At 44.0% G+C, this 17,268-nt stretch overlaps 1 protein-coding gene across 9 annotated transcripts in view; it reads right to left on the bottom strand.

Annotated features, from left to right (window-relative positions):
* The window catches only part of PPP2R2B (protein phosphatase 2 regulatory subunit Bbeta), a 515,907-nt gene that overhangs the window by 258,879 nt on the left and 239,760 nt on the right, over positions 1-17,268 (bottom strand). For 3 of the 9 annotated variants that reach the window (XM_040453529.1, XM_040453555.1, XM_040453547.1), the window contains one exon: positions 16,151-16,344. The exons of 4 other annotated variants lie outside the window; for them this stretch is intronic. In XM_040453529.1, the coding sequence (XP_040309463.1) occupies positions 16,151-16,344 (194 nt within the window). Of the gene's footprint in view, positions 1-16,150; positions 16,918-17,268 lie in introns of those variants that run through there. 2 more of the 9 variants (XM_040453537.1, XM_040453574.1) reach the window with 2 other exon arrangements.

Below are 17,268 nucleotides of genomic sequence, written 5' to 3'. Positions count from 1 at the left end.
ATGTACCTGGCTGCTGTCCTAACTACAGAGACATTACCAATCTATTCTCCTACTCAAATCAAGTTCAAAACCACTTACTAAGTGCCTGTGTGCAAAGCACTGCACTGTCCCCTATAGAATAAACTAAGGAAGTAAAGGTGTGAGGAATGTCTTCCAGGAGTTTCTTTCTAGCTGGAGAGAAAATGTGCAGGCCCCCTTCTTTCTGGCGGGCTACCTGAACTTGGATTTTGATGTCCACATTCATGAAATGGGGTAATACCTACCTATCACAGAACTGTTGTCATGATTTAAAAACTCATGGAATTGAGAAAGAAATTCATGGGAAAATGAAGATTCAAAGCAGGCCATGTAGGTCCCAGTAAAAGGGAAATGGTGCATACAGAAGCAGGGAGCAGGGATGGCCTGGGGGCACTGAGGATGCAGCATAAGCCCGTATGGTTGGTTTGGACATCAGTTAGGAGGCGAGCTGGGAGATGAGGGGACAGGCAGGAAACAGTAAGGTTTACAGCACAGGAGAAAATGGTCAATGGCCCAATCTTCTTAAAGGGCCAAGCACAAGTAGGAAAATAGTGTTTTGCCTTTTCAGCACGTACCAATGTCTAGAAAAAAGGCCATCCAAATGAGTGATTCAAAAGCAACCTGCTTGTCAAATAACTGGAAAAAGAAAAAACCTAGCCCACATAACGGGCTTAAATCCAAGTTTCTAAGACTTATAGGAAAAATTCTGATCAGAAAATTTCCACCTCAAATTGTGCTGAGGAAGCTTAGGGACTGAGTAAGCATGTTGGCAGCAGAAGCACAGTATGATAATCAGACTGCTTTTGGGTTTTTTTTCACCACAGTGCACAGAGCTCTTTAGGTCCTGGGGAGACCTCAGCAAGTCTTTGATCTCTGACCCTGAAAGGGGTCACAGAACCTATAGGGAAATACACCTCATTCACACATGGCACTGCACCAAAAATCTTCCCCCTACATCCTATCAAGTGACCAGAGAGCTCTGATTTTCAAAGCATAGTATGATAGTTTCATCCAGCTAATCCTACAGAACTGGGATGGGATTAGATATTGGTCACTGTAAGAGATGTCAGCCGGAAGCACTGAACTGTCCCAGTCTTTTCTGTTGGCTCAGGGTTTCAGGGCAGCTCTTCTCCATTTCCCTCCCACCCCCGTCCTATTTCTTTTTCTTTTTCTTTTTCTTTTTTTAATTAGTGCCAGTGATGAATTCCTGGAAGCATCCTCACATGGATCTGTGTTGCCCTAATCAATACTCACTCTCTCACCCCATCCCACCTGCCCTAGCTTCCCAGGCAGAAGAGAAAGGAGAGGAGAGGTAGACTTTAATATTACAATCCCAAATGATTATTGAAACTTCATGTTTCTAGAAGATGCTTGAATACTTAGTCCTCTGAGGAAGCAACTGGATACCCTATTGACTATCACAAATCTTTATCCATTTAACTGACCATCCATCCACCCACCCAGCCATATATCCTTTAAACTTTGTAAAAATTTTAAATTAAAAAAAAACGTTCCAAAGAACTTAATATTTCCAGTTCGCTACCTCAAGGTACTTCACAGGGAGAAAAATGCCCAAATTCCAAACAAAATGGATTGAGACCTCAAATCAACTCCTACCTATAATCTCCAGTGACTGCTGAAATGCAGACAGCCCATATATTTTGACAAGGGACTAAAATCACTCACTAAAAATCAAATCCCACTGGTAGTTTCTAAGATTTATACTTTTCAATTCCATCAAATCATGCACCGAACTTTTGGAGGAAAACTAGAGATGTCTGCAAGTCTTAAGCCAATGATAAAGTTTAGTTTCTTCATATTTATCTGAGTTCAAGTTGCACTCAACCACGCACGGTGTTAACAGGGAAAAAAGGTAGCACAGCTTTCAGAAATGACAAATTTGAACCCCAGGAGAGGCCAGCTCATTAAACAACCATGCTAGTTGTCATAGTAGGTCACTCTTTCTTTGAAGTCACCTACTTATCAGTTTGAGGAAAATTAACATTTCTGGGTCACCAGGTTCCATATACTTATCTACAACTGATGCCCTGGAACCATGAATGTCATTTTAGTTAATATAGGTGGGCAACTAAATCCCAGGGAACGAGCTACTCACCCATGTATTTAATGGCAGTGGCTGAGAATTGAGATTGCCTCCCTTCTCAGAATGGGTAAAAGTACTTGGGCTTTGGGGAAGGACAAGGGCAAAGGAGAAAATTAAAGTTCAATGGTTCTATCTTTATCAATTTTTTTCTAATCTTCACCTGCACAAATTCCCTCTGGAAAACTGTGACAATGTGAGGCAGAGGCAAAATATAGACCAAAACATGGTGCGAGGGGCCACAGCAACTGCAAAGGTCTTCCTTGGTCAAGTTTTGTAGAAAGCATTTTATTAATACTATCTAGAAACCTAATTGTTCCTATCAAGAAACTTATTTATGTGTACCATTTAACCCAGCAATCTGGACTCTAGAAACTTGTCCTAAGAAAATAACTAGGGATGATTTCGATTCATGCAATTATTTATCACACAATTATTACAGCAAAATATTGGAAATAATCTACACTTCAAGTATTAGGTGAATGGCAGAATTCTGTTTCAACTATACGATGTTATGGAAGAATGCTCACAGTATTATTTGGAACCAAAACAAAACAAAAGATAGGATACCATTTTACATATAATTCCAGTATTAATCCATCCCTTTCTCTTTTCTCTGACACACACACACACACACACACACACACACACACACACACACACAGAGCCTGGAAGAGAATACACTGAAAATATTTGTAATGATTATGTCTGGAGCTAGAGGTAAATTCGGTTTTCTTTATTACACTTTTCTTTATAGTTCATGTTTTCATCAGTGAGCATATATTTTGTTCCCACAGCCTTTTTACTTTTTCTACATAGTATTTAACAGATTTATATTCATATTCTTATATTTGTGTTTATTTCATGGATATCTCCCCAACAGAATGTAAGTTCTATGAGGGTAGGGTCTTTGTTTTTTTATTGTTTTCCTATTTTTAGCATGGTACCTAGTATATAATATTTTTATTTTTTAATATTTATTTTTGAAAGAGGGACAGAACATGAGTGGGGGAAGGGCAGATAGAGGGAGACACAGAATCTGAAGCAGGCTCCAGGCTCTGAGCTGTCAGCACAGAGCCAGAAGCGGGGATTGAACTCAAGAACCGTGAGGTCATGACCTGAGCTTAAGTCAGATGCTTAACTGACCAGCCACCCAGGTGCACCAATAATAAATATTTTTTTTAAATGACTACGGCATGAACTCTGTGGGACACCACTAAAAGAGGTGTGGTTATGTGCAGGGATCCTAATGGGCTATTAAACAGTCTGTTATGTGTCTAGCCTGTAGCTCATGTCCTCAAACAACATGCCATTTTCCTCACGTACTTTTGCCTAATGTCATGCAAGACCTCCTTCTCTATGAGGACAGCCTTTGCCATTCCTCATCACCTGTCAGAATCCCACCAAGTCCCCGCTTTGACCATAAGCCATTCCCATTCAGGAAAGCTTCTGTCTAGCACTTACTGCCACCAATGACTTGGAAGACCAACGTTTTTTTAATTTCTCATGGGTTCCAAATTTTGTCTTTAGAATGGGCGGTCAGCAAACTACCAGGCATGGGCTACCACCTGAATTTGTAAATCAAGTTTTGCTACAATAAAGCCATGTCCATGAGCAGCAATGGCAGAGCTGAGTAGCTGGGACATAGACTGTATGGTTGGCAAAACCTAAATGTTTATTAACTGGCTCTTTATAGGAAAGTTTATCAACTCCTGTTCTAGAATATCTATATACCTGTGCAAAGTGGAGATGATACCAAATTACTATCCTATTAGATGTTTATTCTAACCTAAAGCATATGTCTGAGAGTTTTGTAAAAAAAGGTTATTGTAATATCTCTATATTTGTTCTTAAGAACGTACATTTTTGTGTCAGACACACCATCATTTTAAATCCTGAGTTTGCCGACTGACCCTGGGGAGATCACACAAATATTCTAAGCCCCAGTTTCACTGTCAGTGGAATAGGAGCCTATCCCTGTATTTCCTTAGTAATCATCTAAGGAGTGATATTTGCCAGGCTCTGCACTGGGAAATGGGGATTGGGAAATGGTGAAAAGGACCTAAAGTCTCACTCAATTAAGCTTTAATTGTACATACTTCTGAGGTTTTCTCTGAAGATTAAATGATCCAGACACACACACATATGCATGTATCTGTATCATACATATATATACACATCAATATAGTGCACAATATATACATACATGCATAATATGTAGTATATCATGTAGAACATACATAGCATACTTAACTCAATTCTTGGTATACCGGAAGCACTCAGTCCATGGTGGCTCTTCCTCCTCACCATAATTAAAACAGAGACCCTTTTAACAGACTGGATGAAAAAGACCTTCAGCTGACTCTGTAAAACGGGCCTCTATACTCACATGCACTACACACACAGCTCACTTAGCAGGCTAATCTCTGGGACACAGGCACACTCCTGCTTCCTCTGGCTGAGATACATGTTTACTCCAAGTCAGTTCTGTTTGTTCCCATATCTCTTGATGTCAGTTACAGTTGTTATTTAATCAAATATCATGGAAGGTGATGGAAGGAACGGTGTGGAAAGGAAGAAAAGGATTATTTCGTATGAAAACTAAGTCGGATGCTTTCAAAAAGTGACAGAATTGTCAAATTAAATATGGTAGAGAGAAGAGATGAGGGACAATCATAAAAATCTAGAAGGATCTGTGCTAAGATTGCTTCTCAGGTGTATACCGTCATTCAGCCTCAAGGAAACCAAACTCAGACAGGGACTTTGCAATTTTGGGTGTGGTTTAAGAAAAATATAAGCCCCAGTCAGCAGACTCATATTCAAAGATGAAGTCTTGATTCTTCAATAGACTCTTTATCAAAATTAGGCAATGCAGTTTAAAATAGCATTAAAAATTTTTTTTCTGCCTTAGTTCTTCCAATTGATCATCAACCATTGGTCCCAAGTACATGGAGTAAGAGAGGGATTCTTTTGTATTTAATTCTCGCATATAAATAATAGCATGCTAGCAAGGGGCATGTTGCTTCAACCACTGCCATATTTTGTAAGTAAAAGAAATAATCAGAGACAGAGTGACCCGTCCAAGGCCACAGAATCAGTACTGCTGGAGGTGATTCCAGAGCCACGTGGGGTCTGATTCTACCCCCTCAGCCACCTGGTGTAACTGAGAGGCAAACGCAGCACAGACGCCGAAGCTTTGAGAAGGACAGGGTATCCGCTGCCAAATAGATGGAACGAAGCTTGACAACAAGAACTTTTATTTCACCATATTCACCAGCACAACCAGCCATAGCAGCTGGTGATAAATACAGAAAGTCAACTTTGTTTGACATGATGACTTTCCTTTCCTATGACAGTCAAAGAGATTGGAGCCTTCCTGATTTCTGAAAGAGCAGGTTCACATGGGATTCCTAACCCCCTCCGTGGGGTGTACAACAGCAGGGGAGCCATTTTATTGTGCCTGTCAGATCACGTCACCGAGAGCCCAGCCTCACCAATTGGCACTCGCTCTTCTCTGTCAGTGCAGCAAGATGAGCAGTGCCCTGCTCACCAGATGGTTATTTGTTCCACCAGCCACCTTTGCTGCATCCCTGATTCACTTCAGCCCAGGACAGTCTCCAGCATTCACGCTGCAAGGCAGCTCCTGCCAACAACGTTGCCAAATGGCTCCTCTCAAAGTCATGGGCTGCCCAGACAGACTGGCTCTTCCATCTGCAGCAGCTTTTGGCAAAGACATGCTTCCCTTTCTGGCTCCACCTCTTGGCTGCACCAGAGACTTCTTGCCAGAAGGATGATCTGACCCATCAGTTCCTACAGCCAAGCCTGGAGTTCCGGGGCCATTTAAAGCCTAAGCCTGTGTCCCCCACACTGTTGAGCACAATGTCTCAACAGACTCAAGAGATCTAAATGACACCGTGGGTCAATACAAAGTGCATCACAGAAACTTAGAGCCACAAAAATCTATGGGGAGCATGCCACCCCTCCCCCATTTTCAGCCTCACTTCAGGAGATTAGGAAACAGAAGCCCACAGAGTATAAGTAACTAATTATGACAGCAGGACTGGGAATAACACCCAGGTCTTCTGATGTGCATTCTACATCACTGCATACGATGCTTCTAATGTTCCCTCTGTTTATTTTCAAAATCTTGATAATAATTGGACCCTGTGTATTGGTACTGATTCAAAATAGTATTTCTTTAGAAGAATGAATGACCTTTTCCCTGTGTCAACATCATAACTTCTGTTTTAAACAGGTGTGTCCAGGGGTGCCTGGGTGGCTCAATTGGTTGAGTGTCCGACTCTTGATTTTGGCTCAGGTCAAGATCTCGTAGTCGTGATATCAAGCCCTGCCTTGGGCTCCACACTGAGCATGGAGCTGCTTGGGATTCTCTCTCTCCCTCTCTCTCCTTGGCTCACACTCTCTCAAAAGAAATCAATAACCATTAAAAAATTATAAACAGGTGTATCCATACACCACAATGACGGACGCAGAAGTGACTTCTGTTCTGCCACTTACTAGAGGGTGACCTTGGACAAGCAATAATCTCATTCTGCTTCAACTTTTTACTTAAAGGGGTCTAAGGACAGTACCAACCTATAGACTGCTGAGTACTAAACAAGAAAAATACTATAAAACTTCAAGTTTGCTCCTGGCACATAGCAAGCCATCCACAACTGCCACCAATCAACCTTATTCTTTATTAACACTCAAATTCAAAATCGTTATAGAATATACAGTGCTGTGCACATGGAAGTAGATAGGACAGCTATTCCCATTTTCTACATTAGGAAATTCAAGCTCACAAGGTTACATGGCTTACCCAAGGTTTACTAGAGAAGAAGTGAAGGGCCAGAGATTCCTTCTTTGTTTATTCTTTGCTGAGGAATAGGAACCAACATTTTGGCTTTCAAGGTGGTAAAGTCATTATATGCTAACTAATTTGGATGTAAATTTAAAAAAATAAAATTTTAAAAAAAGATGGTAAAGTCAGGAAGATTCAAAGAGAACCTCTGAACACAAACAGTATATAGACAGATCGAGAGTCACCACAGCATAGTATGTAATATAAAGAGTAAAAATAACTTTCCATCCTTCCACAAGGGAACTACTAAATCAACTATGATACAGTCATACCACAGGGCACTATGTAGCCATTAAAAAGAACAAGGCCAGTGTAGCTGTCCTGACATGGAAAGATCTTTCAGATAGATCTCTGAGTGGGAGAATAAACAAAGTGTAAACAGAACAAGCAGTATGCATTCAGTTATGCAAACAAACAACCCCTCTCCCAGTGTACATGTGCATATGTATATTTAAATATATGAAAATACATACAAAGGGGGCCATTCTTGACTATTCACAGTGCTAACTCTGGGCAGGGAAGTGGAATGAGTGTGGGGATAGAGGGTGATTCATGCTGTGCTTTGTCTACTGCCTTTTTAAAAAAATATATTTGTTTTAAGTTTAAACTTTTTTAATGTTTATTTATTTTTGAGAGTGAGAGCGAGAGCAAGAGAGAGAGAGCACATGAGCAGGGGAGGGGTGGAGAGAGAGAGGGAGACACAGAATCTGAAGCAGGCTCCAGGCTCTGAGCTGTCGGCACAGAGCCTGACACTGGGCTTGAACTCACAGACCGCCAGATTGTGACCTGAGCCGAAACCAAGAGTCAGACACTTAACCAACTGAGACACCCCGGCACCCCCTAAAGATTTAAAAAAAATTTTTTAGGTAATCTCTACACTCAACATGGGGCTCAAACCTACAGCTCCCCAAGATCAAGAGTCACATGTTCTACTCACTAAGCCAGCCAGGTGCCCCTGCTTTGTCTACTTCTGTAATGCTGGAATCCTTTCAAATAAGAAGGCACGTATGTATTATCTGCCTGATTAATATAAAGACACAGAAGAGAATGTCAATGACAAGAACACCAGTGTTGTAAACCATCCGACCTCCTAACGTGGGTGTCTCTGGCCCCAGCTTGACTTCCGCAAACTTAAAGGAGCAATGTTACTCTCCTCAAATTTCTTATATAGCTCTCCTCTTCGGCACAACACCTCCTGTTAATATTTTGTACTTAAGGATCCAAGTTTTGTCTTTCAGACCACCTACGAGTGCTCAGCATCTTGCTTGCCGACGTAGTCTCCACGAGAACTGTTTAGAGCTTGTCCACCCTCCACATCTTTATGTGTCTGCTGAGGGTCCCAGAGATGAGCCCCTACATTAAGTGGAGGAGGTGGCCTGCCATTCTGTGATGACTTCAGGCCCATTACTGAATGGATTCACAGCAGTGCAATCAGAAATGCATATGCAGGAGGCGGCTGCCAGTCCCCCAGCATCAAGCTTAGCACAGGTAAGGTATTCTTTGGCACGTGCCTTCTAGAAGACTCTCCTTTCTGGGCTTAAAATCCTGCCCTCTGAGGTTCCTCCGGACCCTTAGATACCATGCATTGCTCTGCCCCTTGCCCACAGCGGCCCCTTCATTTCTCTACATTTGCTGTAAGCAATCAGGTCTCTTTCTTCTGAAGCAAAGAACTCAGAGTCTGACTCCCCCTCTGCACACCTATCCTTTCTGTTACCATGACCCCTTGTCCAACATGAATACGGATTAGTTTTCTGTGGATTTCACACATGGAGATCCTACCATCATCATTCCCCACTCTTTCCACAGTGAACTTGCAACAGAAGAATTCAAGGGCTCCTGGATTATTCCAGACAAAATTCCTAGAGGTCTCGTAAAAACAATTTGCTTCCAATGCAATAGTTGTGTCAGATTTGGTCTTTTCTATTTTTTTTTTTTTAATTTTTTGAAAGTTTTACTTTGAGAGAGAGAAAGAGAAAGAGACAGAGAGAAACAGAGTGCAAGAGGGAGAAGGAGACATAGAATCCAAAGCAAGCTCCAGGCTCTGAGCTGTCAGTACAGAGTCTGATGCAGGGCTCGAACCCATGAACCACGAGATCATGACCTGAGCTGAGTAGGATGCTCAACCAACTGAGCCATCCAAGCGCTCCAGATCTGGTCTGTTCTGATTTCCAGCCCAATTCTAGAGTTCTACTGGAAAGGCAAAAGAAGGCAAATTGGTGGTAAAGATAACAAGTTTGGTGAAAGCAATCTGACTAATGGAGGATGAGGCAAATAGCATAGGTGAGCCTGTCTGGCCAAAAACAAGGCCTCAGACACCTCCACGTTTATATGCAAAGGACAACTGCCATCAACAAGCTGCCTCTATCCATTCCTTTTGCTGCCTTAGCCAACTATAGGAATTGCCACCAGTTCTGGAGAATGGGTGTCCAGAAGGCGCAGTGGAGCTATCCCAGCACAACCTGGGAACTGCATTATTAACATCCTACACTAGGGGTGGGGGACATGGAGAAGGGTATTAAAACCCAGCTAATTCTCACAATTTGTGCAATTCCATAAATATTTTCCTTCTTTCCTTACAGAGTAGAATACAACTAGAAGAGATGATCGGCTAAGGACTCTGACACAAGGTAGAGGAGTTCAACTTCCTCCCTGTGGGATAATGGAGAAGACCCAGACATGTGCACTGCCCTCCTAGAAAAAGATGAGACAAGTCAATCTAGCGGCACTGAACATGTACCATGGGGATATATGTCAAAGAGTATAACCTTCATTTCCCTTCCTAAAATCCTGACCACAGGCAGCAGGGGTGGGCCAAGAGTACATGCCTCAAGTCCAGGAAATCATGGCGGCCAATCTGGTTCTACCACTTACAAGTATGTGACCTTACACAAGTTTCTGGGGTTCTCCAAAGCTCAAAATCCCTTATTCTGAAAAATGAGGCTAATGCGACCCTTCTCTTATGGCTGTTCAAAGAGATTAAATGAGTTAACACATGAGAAAACACCTAGGAAAATGCCTGGAATGGACAGCACGTGAGAAACCTCAGTTCTCTCCCCTCAGCTAAGTGCTGAAATTAGACTCTTAGTTTCTTCGTAAATGCAAATGCCAGAGTCTAGGAATGTCAGTCTACAGCTGTGCTCTTTTCATTGAGCCTTACCAATATTTTGACAGGACTAGCCTAATATTATTCACCCCAGGTTCATTGGCATGTTTCTGACCAGCCCTCATAAAGGGCTTGAGATTGCCCCTGGGGACCTGGATGCTAATAATGAATACTTGCTAGTGATTTTCAATGCACTCTGGTTATTATATTTGGTAGCAGAACATTTCCCATCCCCAGAAAGGTCATTTACAATAGTATAAGGCAGCTTCTTTCCACGTTCCATTTCAGATTTTTCCGAGAATGGCAGAGAACTCAAACATTCATCCATATGCATTGGAAATACTGTTCTGATCTGGCATTTGCATACAAATATCAAAGCAACTTAAGGAACTACAAGGCAGCTTTCCATCATGGGACACCACCTCCTTTTAATTTTTAGTGCCTTCATATCAAAAGCCATTTTCATGTACCTTCCTCGTTGTATTCACCTTTGCTTCCCTCTTGATCATGTGTGAAATGGCGGTGGGGTGGAGGAAGCAGGGACTATTAGTTTCTCACCTTTAGCCTGAGGTTCCTCCAAAGCTATGACGTATCAGAGATCACACAGATCTCATTCAAGTTTGGAGACCCTCTAAACTCAACTCACCCTAGACTGGACTCTTCTCATGCCACCACATTGAGAAATGACCATAGAGTGTTATTTGAGTAATTTCAGTGTGCGGTTAATGGTGTTTACACCAAGGCATTCCCTTGTGAGGCCCTTTTTGTTACAATTTATACCAAGACAAGATAATCATCCTTGTTGGCTCAAATTCTGCCCTGGTGTGCTCTTCTCATAGGCATCACATCTATTCACATGGTTTTAAATACTTTCAATATGCTGTAGACATCCCAATTATACATCGTCCCCATCTTTCTTCTGAGCTTTAGACCCAGATATCCAATGGCTTGAGAGTGTCACTCTGAGGCTAAATGTCTCACACCAATTACCAAAGTCTTTTTTTCCAGTGTCAGTAAAAAGGCCCATTATGCGTCCATTGTCATGGCAAAGTCCTAAAGTTGTCCTTGACACTCATCCCCATTTACTTCTCTATCTCCACCGAATCACACCAAGTAAGTCCTATCCATTCTTCTTCTACAGTGTATCAAAGTCATCTAATTCTCTCCATCTCTACTGCTGCCACTATCCTAGAGTACAGTACAGCTGTGGCGTCCCAATTATTTCTTTCACTCCTATTCATTTCCTACCCAGCCCTCTGACCCCACCCTGCATAGCAGCGAGAGGGAGCTTTGAAAAAAAACAAACCTGATCATATTTCCCCCTTGATCAAAATCCTTTAATGGCTTTCGATCCATCTTTGGATAAAGTCCAAACTCCTTATGGTCAAGGCTCAATGTGATCTGGTCTCTGAATACCTCTCCAGTCTCTCTTTTGTAACATTTTATTATGAATATTTTCAAACCGACATCAAACTTGGAAAAAAAATTTACAGTGGCTATCCATTGACAGACCACCTCAATTTTACCATTAACATTTCATACTTGCTATATCATATATCTATCCATTCATCCATCCCTCTATCCTAGCATGGATCTTTCCTGGTTTTGGTGCATTCAAAGTAAACTGCAGGCTTTGGTCTCATTTTCATTGCTGCTTCCTCTTGTTCCCTATATTCTAGCCACAGGCAGCCTTCTAGTCTTTCAATCCGTCAGACTATTTCATATCTCTGGGCCTGGTACCTATTATCTCTTCTAACTCCAGTCTTTAGCTCTTGTTAATGCCTGACTTATTCTTTAGTTCTCAACTTAAAACTTCCTCTGAGGAGCCTCCCCTAGTCCCCCAAACTAAATTAGATCCACCTTCCTGCGTTTTATATGATCTCAAAGCATGTTATGCTTTTTCTATCACTTATCACAATTGGTAACTATGTATTTATTTGCAAAAATATTTAATGTCTGCCTCCTGCACCAGACTAATATCATGTCTGTATTGGACCATGCTGGATCACCTGTGCAGACAGTCAACTATGTTTGTGGAAGAAATTACAGGCAGAATTAATGAATAATTATATAATAATACATAATAATAAAAAATACATGAAATAAGTAAATTTGTTCTTCTTTTACAATGTGTCAACAATATAGGTTTTGAAAGGCCTCTTAGAGAAGATGGAACTTACTAGCTGCCAGAATACAACCAGCAAGTACATTAAAACAAATTACTCAACGGCAAGATCCATGGGGGGCACTTGAATTGAGAAGAGACTGGTGGGTTTTAGTGACTTCTCTGCCATTTCCACTAGCCATTATCCTCAGGATCATCCCAAATCAACACACAAACCAAGGAAAAAGTGTGTTTGCTATGCAAATATAGCTATAACGTATTGAGAACATTTACGGAGGTCTAGCACTAATGGTATTTAGTGCTTTCCCTGCATTAATTTTTTTTCCTATGGCATAGGTTCTATTGTTATTCCCATTTTACAGCTAAGGAAACTGAGAACAGAATAGTTTTAAAATGTGTTCTCTGACTTCCTCTTCTAACCAGATTGCCACTTCTGTAAACTCACCTATAAAAAAATATTTATTCTATCTGTGGCCCAGTGTCAGAGTACGAAAATTAATGTAGATAACTCTCAAAATGCCCTAATGAAGAAAGGGTTTTAGCCAGTTCTAACAAGTCTGAAAAGAAAGAAAGAAATCCACATATAGATCAGAGAGATTTGAGAGATGAAGCCTTGGTTAGGAAACCCAGAGTTCCATATCTGAAAAAAAAAAAAACAAAACAAAACAGTAAAAACACTGTGTTGACTTTATTTTTGTAGTCATTCCAACCCCACTTTTCCTCACATATAATCCCATATACACACATTCAAATGATCCTTGCCAAGAATTTTACACCAGATGGGAACACAATTTACATACAACGATAAAACCATTGTGGTCTTCTCATAACAGGAGCTAATGGGTGAAGGAAAGAAAATGAGGCAGTGCAGCATTTCCTCATGGAGGCGCATATGCCTAAAAAGGGTCTTGAGTTTGAAGACAAGCTTTCTGCTCATCTGTGTGACCCTCACAAATGAGTATCATCTGTGGGCCTCAGTTGCCCAGTTTCCTTATTTGAAAATGTTAATAGCATCTACTTAGCAGGACTTGGAGATATTGAAATGCTCTATTTAAAAAGCTCAGCAAGTGCACTGAAAATAGAAGATGCTCAAAGATGTTAACTTTAAAAAGGGAAAAAAGACAGAGGAAGATTGGTGAAGGTGGGAACTTTGATGCCCAGAATAAAAGAGTCATAGGAAATATCTTTAATAAATACACATCATGCAATCTTTTTTCTTCCCCATGGGAGGGAAGGGAGGGAGGGGAGGGAGGGGAGGGAGGGAAGAGAGGGAGGGAGGGAGAGAGACAGAGAGGGAGGAGGGAGAGAGAGAGAAAATAAGAGGGGAGAGCTTGGGTAAAAGTGTCCTTTAGCATTTGCATTGCTCTTAGCTGGCGGAACTTGCCCGCAGCTACCACTTACAATGCAAATTGAGCTTAGAGTCCTTCACACTAACTACACAGCAAAAACCTTTCAGCTTTAAATAGAATACTGCAGTGTGGAATGATCTGAGCAAAGCAAAGAAAAATTCAGAGATAAATGTGAAGGAGATTTTGGAGGAAAAGAAAAAAAAACAAAAACCCACCAAACCCTGACATATCTGGCTAGGTAGGAAAATGCCAAAATATTAAAGAAGACAAAAGAAAAGCGAAGTCCATAGAAGGACCCAGAAACTAAGGTCAGATTATGGAGGCAGTGGATTTAATAAAGGAGGAAGGAACTTTGGGGGCAAGCCCTCAACTAACAGGATTTGAACAAAGACTATTTTGATCTGGTGATCTTTCCTGGTGTACTTGGCACTTCCAAGGTATTCATCAGAAGACAAGGATGGACTATCCCCCCTCTGGCCAGCACCACTGCATGAATGGTCCCTAAAATGAATAGATGAAGACCACATCTATTGGGAAAAGAGAACTTCCCTCTCTACCCAACTTCTGCCATTTACATTTTCCAAGTTCCATTTTTTTTTTCTTACCAGACTTTCACTAAGATCAAGAAACCTGAAGGTTTACTGTGAAATAAAGGTTTTGTTTAGTTTTCATTGTTACGTGTGTGTGATAGAATTTCCTGAGAGATTGATTTAGAAACATTTGAGAGAGCTCTTTGCTATAAACTCATGCCTCAGTTTTGACTATATGAACCCAGAGATTTTAACCAGAATCAGAGTTCCCCAAAACACCATAAAATAAGAACAGAGATTAGGTAATATCTAAGGCCCTGAAAGCACTAAGATGATACTCCTATCATGGCCCTATACACACGGCCCCAATTTGCCCATCTTCCCAGCTCAGTAAGTTTCCTGTGTCGGCACTTAGAGGCATAATACAACACAGAAGAAAATACGAAGACAGCCCTCTTTCTTTGTTGTCACAAACAGAAAGAAACATCCCCCCCAAAAACCAATAGACCCAAGGCCAACTTCTGTCTTGGATAACATGCTCAGACACACAGCAAGTCCTAATCTACCTGGTAAATGAGTCAGTGACAAAGCACTTAAGACTGAGAAAGAACATCTTAGAGCCACCTTGTCAGCCTGCAAATAACAAGAACCAGCGAGTATGGTGGTTGTATGGGGGAGGGACAGGCTGAACATCTTAAAAGCCATCTCTAAGCTCCTGAACGCCAGAGCACATACAAGTCTGCTTAATCTGTCTAGCACCATGGACATATTAGGCTGGATGCTTTCCAATAATGATGATGAATGGAGAATATATTTCAACAGCACTGGGCATTCTTTTTAATCTAAAATTTACAGAGATGTTTATGGACGATGCCACCTTTGCCCCCACATTGTGTGCTTCTTTATTTCTTTCAGAGTTTGAACTCCTTTCTTACCCCATCCCCATCACATTTTTCCTGGGAGTATTGATCTGATTAAGTATTATAGAAAATTTAGTATCCAAGCATAACAAGAATCATCTTAAATTAACATACCTTGCTACATTTTCCTAAAGCCCCTTCACACACGTTTTCTCACGTGGATATTACAACGTGATAATGCAACACTTTCTATGCGCGGTTAAGGAAAGGGCCTACAGGTAGAAAATGAAACCGAAGATGTAAAAGTTTAGGCATTTGGGGGGAAAAAATGCCTCTACTCTCTATTCACACACAAAAGGCAGAATGAGATTCCACCTGCTGACTTTCCGTGCCTGCCTGCTAATGCCAGAACACGCTGAGAAAGAGAGAGAGAGAGAGAGAGAGAGAGAGAGAGAGAGAGAGACACGACAATTTCACCTCTTGGCAAAGCTCAGCTTACTGAACCCTCTTGCTTTCTGCTGGCTGTTGATTCAGCAGAAACTACTGCTGCAGAATTCATAATGGTGATTTTAAAGGCCCCACTGATCGCATTGCTCGCCCCACGTGTCGGACTCGTTCGCTCGCTGCTGGAAAGCGGCTCCCCAGCTACCTTTTTAGTTCTTGCTAATGCACCTCCAAGGGGAGAGGGGCTCGCCCCTTTGCAAAAGGCCCTTTGGGCTTCTGATTGTCTGAGCAGGTAACCCGGCCGGAGAGAGAGACGGGCAGGAAATGAAACCATGCCCTCCCTGCAGCCACCGAGAGACACAACATCATTCCGCTCAGGGAGGGGAAGACCTACGATCCTTCCGGGCCCCTTCCTCGTCTCCCCCGCAAGACTCCGGCAAACATCTCGGGGGAGGGGTTATCTGCCTTCAGGGGGTCATTTTTCCAGTCGGGAGCCCCACCCTGAAAAGCCTAATCCCCGAGGGCCATTTTAACTCCCGTGGGCGCCGGGTCCACCTGCTGCTGAACGCCGGGCTCGTCTCGCGGAGCCCGGATGGATGTGGGGCGCACCGGCCGCTGCCCCCGCGGGCCGAGCCCCCGCCCCAGCCCCGGGCCCGGAGGAGTCTCCGCCGCTCGGCGCCCAGCTGCCCGCCGAGCCCGGCGATCCGCAACTTGCGCCCCGGCCCCAGCGGCGGAATGCGGCGGGGCTGGCGTTACCTTCGGTCGCATAGCTGTGGTCGCGCAGGAAACTGTTGTTGATTTTGCGGGTATCAATGTCCTCCTCCATTGACAGCAGGCTTACTTGCGTGGGAACCAGAAGCCGGCAGACAAGTATCCATGATCCCTCCCCGCAGCCAGTCTCACAGGAGAGGGGGGCAGGGGAGCCGGTGGGACTGCACCATGGTCCGAGCCTGAGGAGGAGACGGGGAGGCGGAGAGAAAAAAAATAAAAACCCGGCAATGGAGCTGTCACCTCCTCCACTCGGGATCTCCGAGGCTGCGGCGGCTCCTCCCGCGGTGCGCTCACTCCAGCTCCAATTCCCAGCGAGGATGCTGCGCCCGGCTCCGCTGCCGCCGGGTGCCAAGATGCGCCGTGCCCCGAGGGGTCCGGGCCCGCCCGCCGCCCGGGAGGCGCTCACAAGCCGGGCTGGGGAGATGCCCAACAGGTTCCCCACGTTGGCAGCCGCTCCAAAATGCAAAAAAGGTCCCTCCTCCCCCTGGGAGAGCGGGCGGCCGCGACAAAATGGTGCCTTTCTGGACCCGAGCTGCAGTGGCGAGACGGCAGGGGCCGGATTCGGGCTGGCCCGGCCCGGAGCAGGGTGCCGGTCCCACGGGAGGGCGGCTCCGGCCGGCGGGGGTGAGGAAGGCGGCGGGGAGCTGGGCAGGGCGCTGCGGCCGGCGCCAGCGCACTCGCCCTCACACCCACACGCGCGCACTCGCAGCCGCTGCCGCTGCTGCAGGAGGAGGCTGGAGGCGGCTGGTGCATTAAAGGCGAGGCTCCTCCCAACCGCGTCAGCAGCCCCAGGACTCTTCCCCAGCCGCGCTGGTGGCCGAGGCAGAGGCTGCGGCTGCTCTCTGCTGCAGTGGGGCGCACGCAGCCGCGAACCGGCACCTGGGCAGCAAAGCAGCGAGCTGGCGGGTTCACGTGAAAACCAGAGACGCGCTCCGGCAACCGCCCTCCTCCGGCGCCACGCAGCCAAGGGCGGCGTTTTTCTCTAGCCCCCGGAGTCCCCCGCTCGCTGCCGTGCTCCGGACACCTGCGCTTCAGCACCGCAGAGAGAAGTAGGTCCCTCTTGGGTAGGCAGGGAGATTGCATCCAGGTCCCTTTCTGCTCAC

The sequence above is a fragment of the Herpailurus yagouaroundi genome, unplaced genomic scaffold (genome assembly GCF_014898765.1).
Source record: "Herpailurus yagouaroundi ecotype Mexico unplaced genomic scaffold, PumYag 29, whole genome shotgun sequence".
Lineage (NCBI taxonomy): Eukaryota > Metazoa > Chordata > Mammalia > Carnivora > Felidae > Herpailurus > Herpailurus yagouaroundi.
Note: the sequence above shows the minus strand (reverse complement) of the source record. Positions and strands in the feature narration are given on the sequence as shown.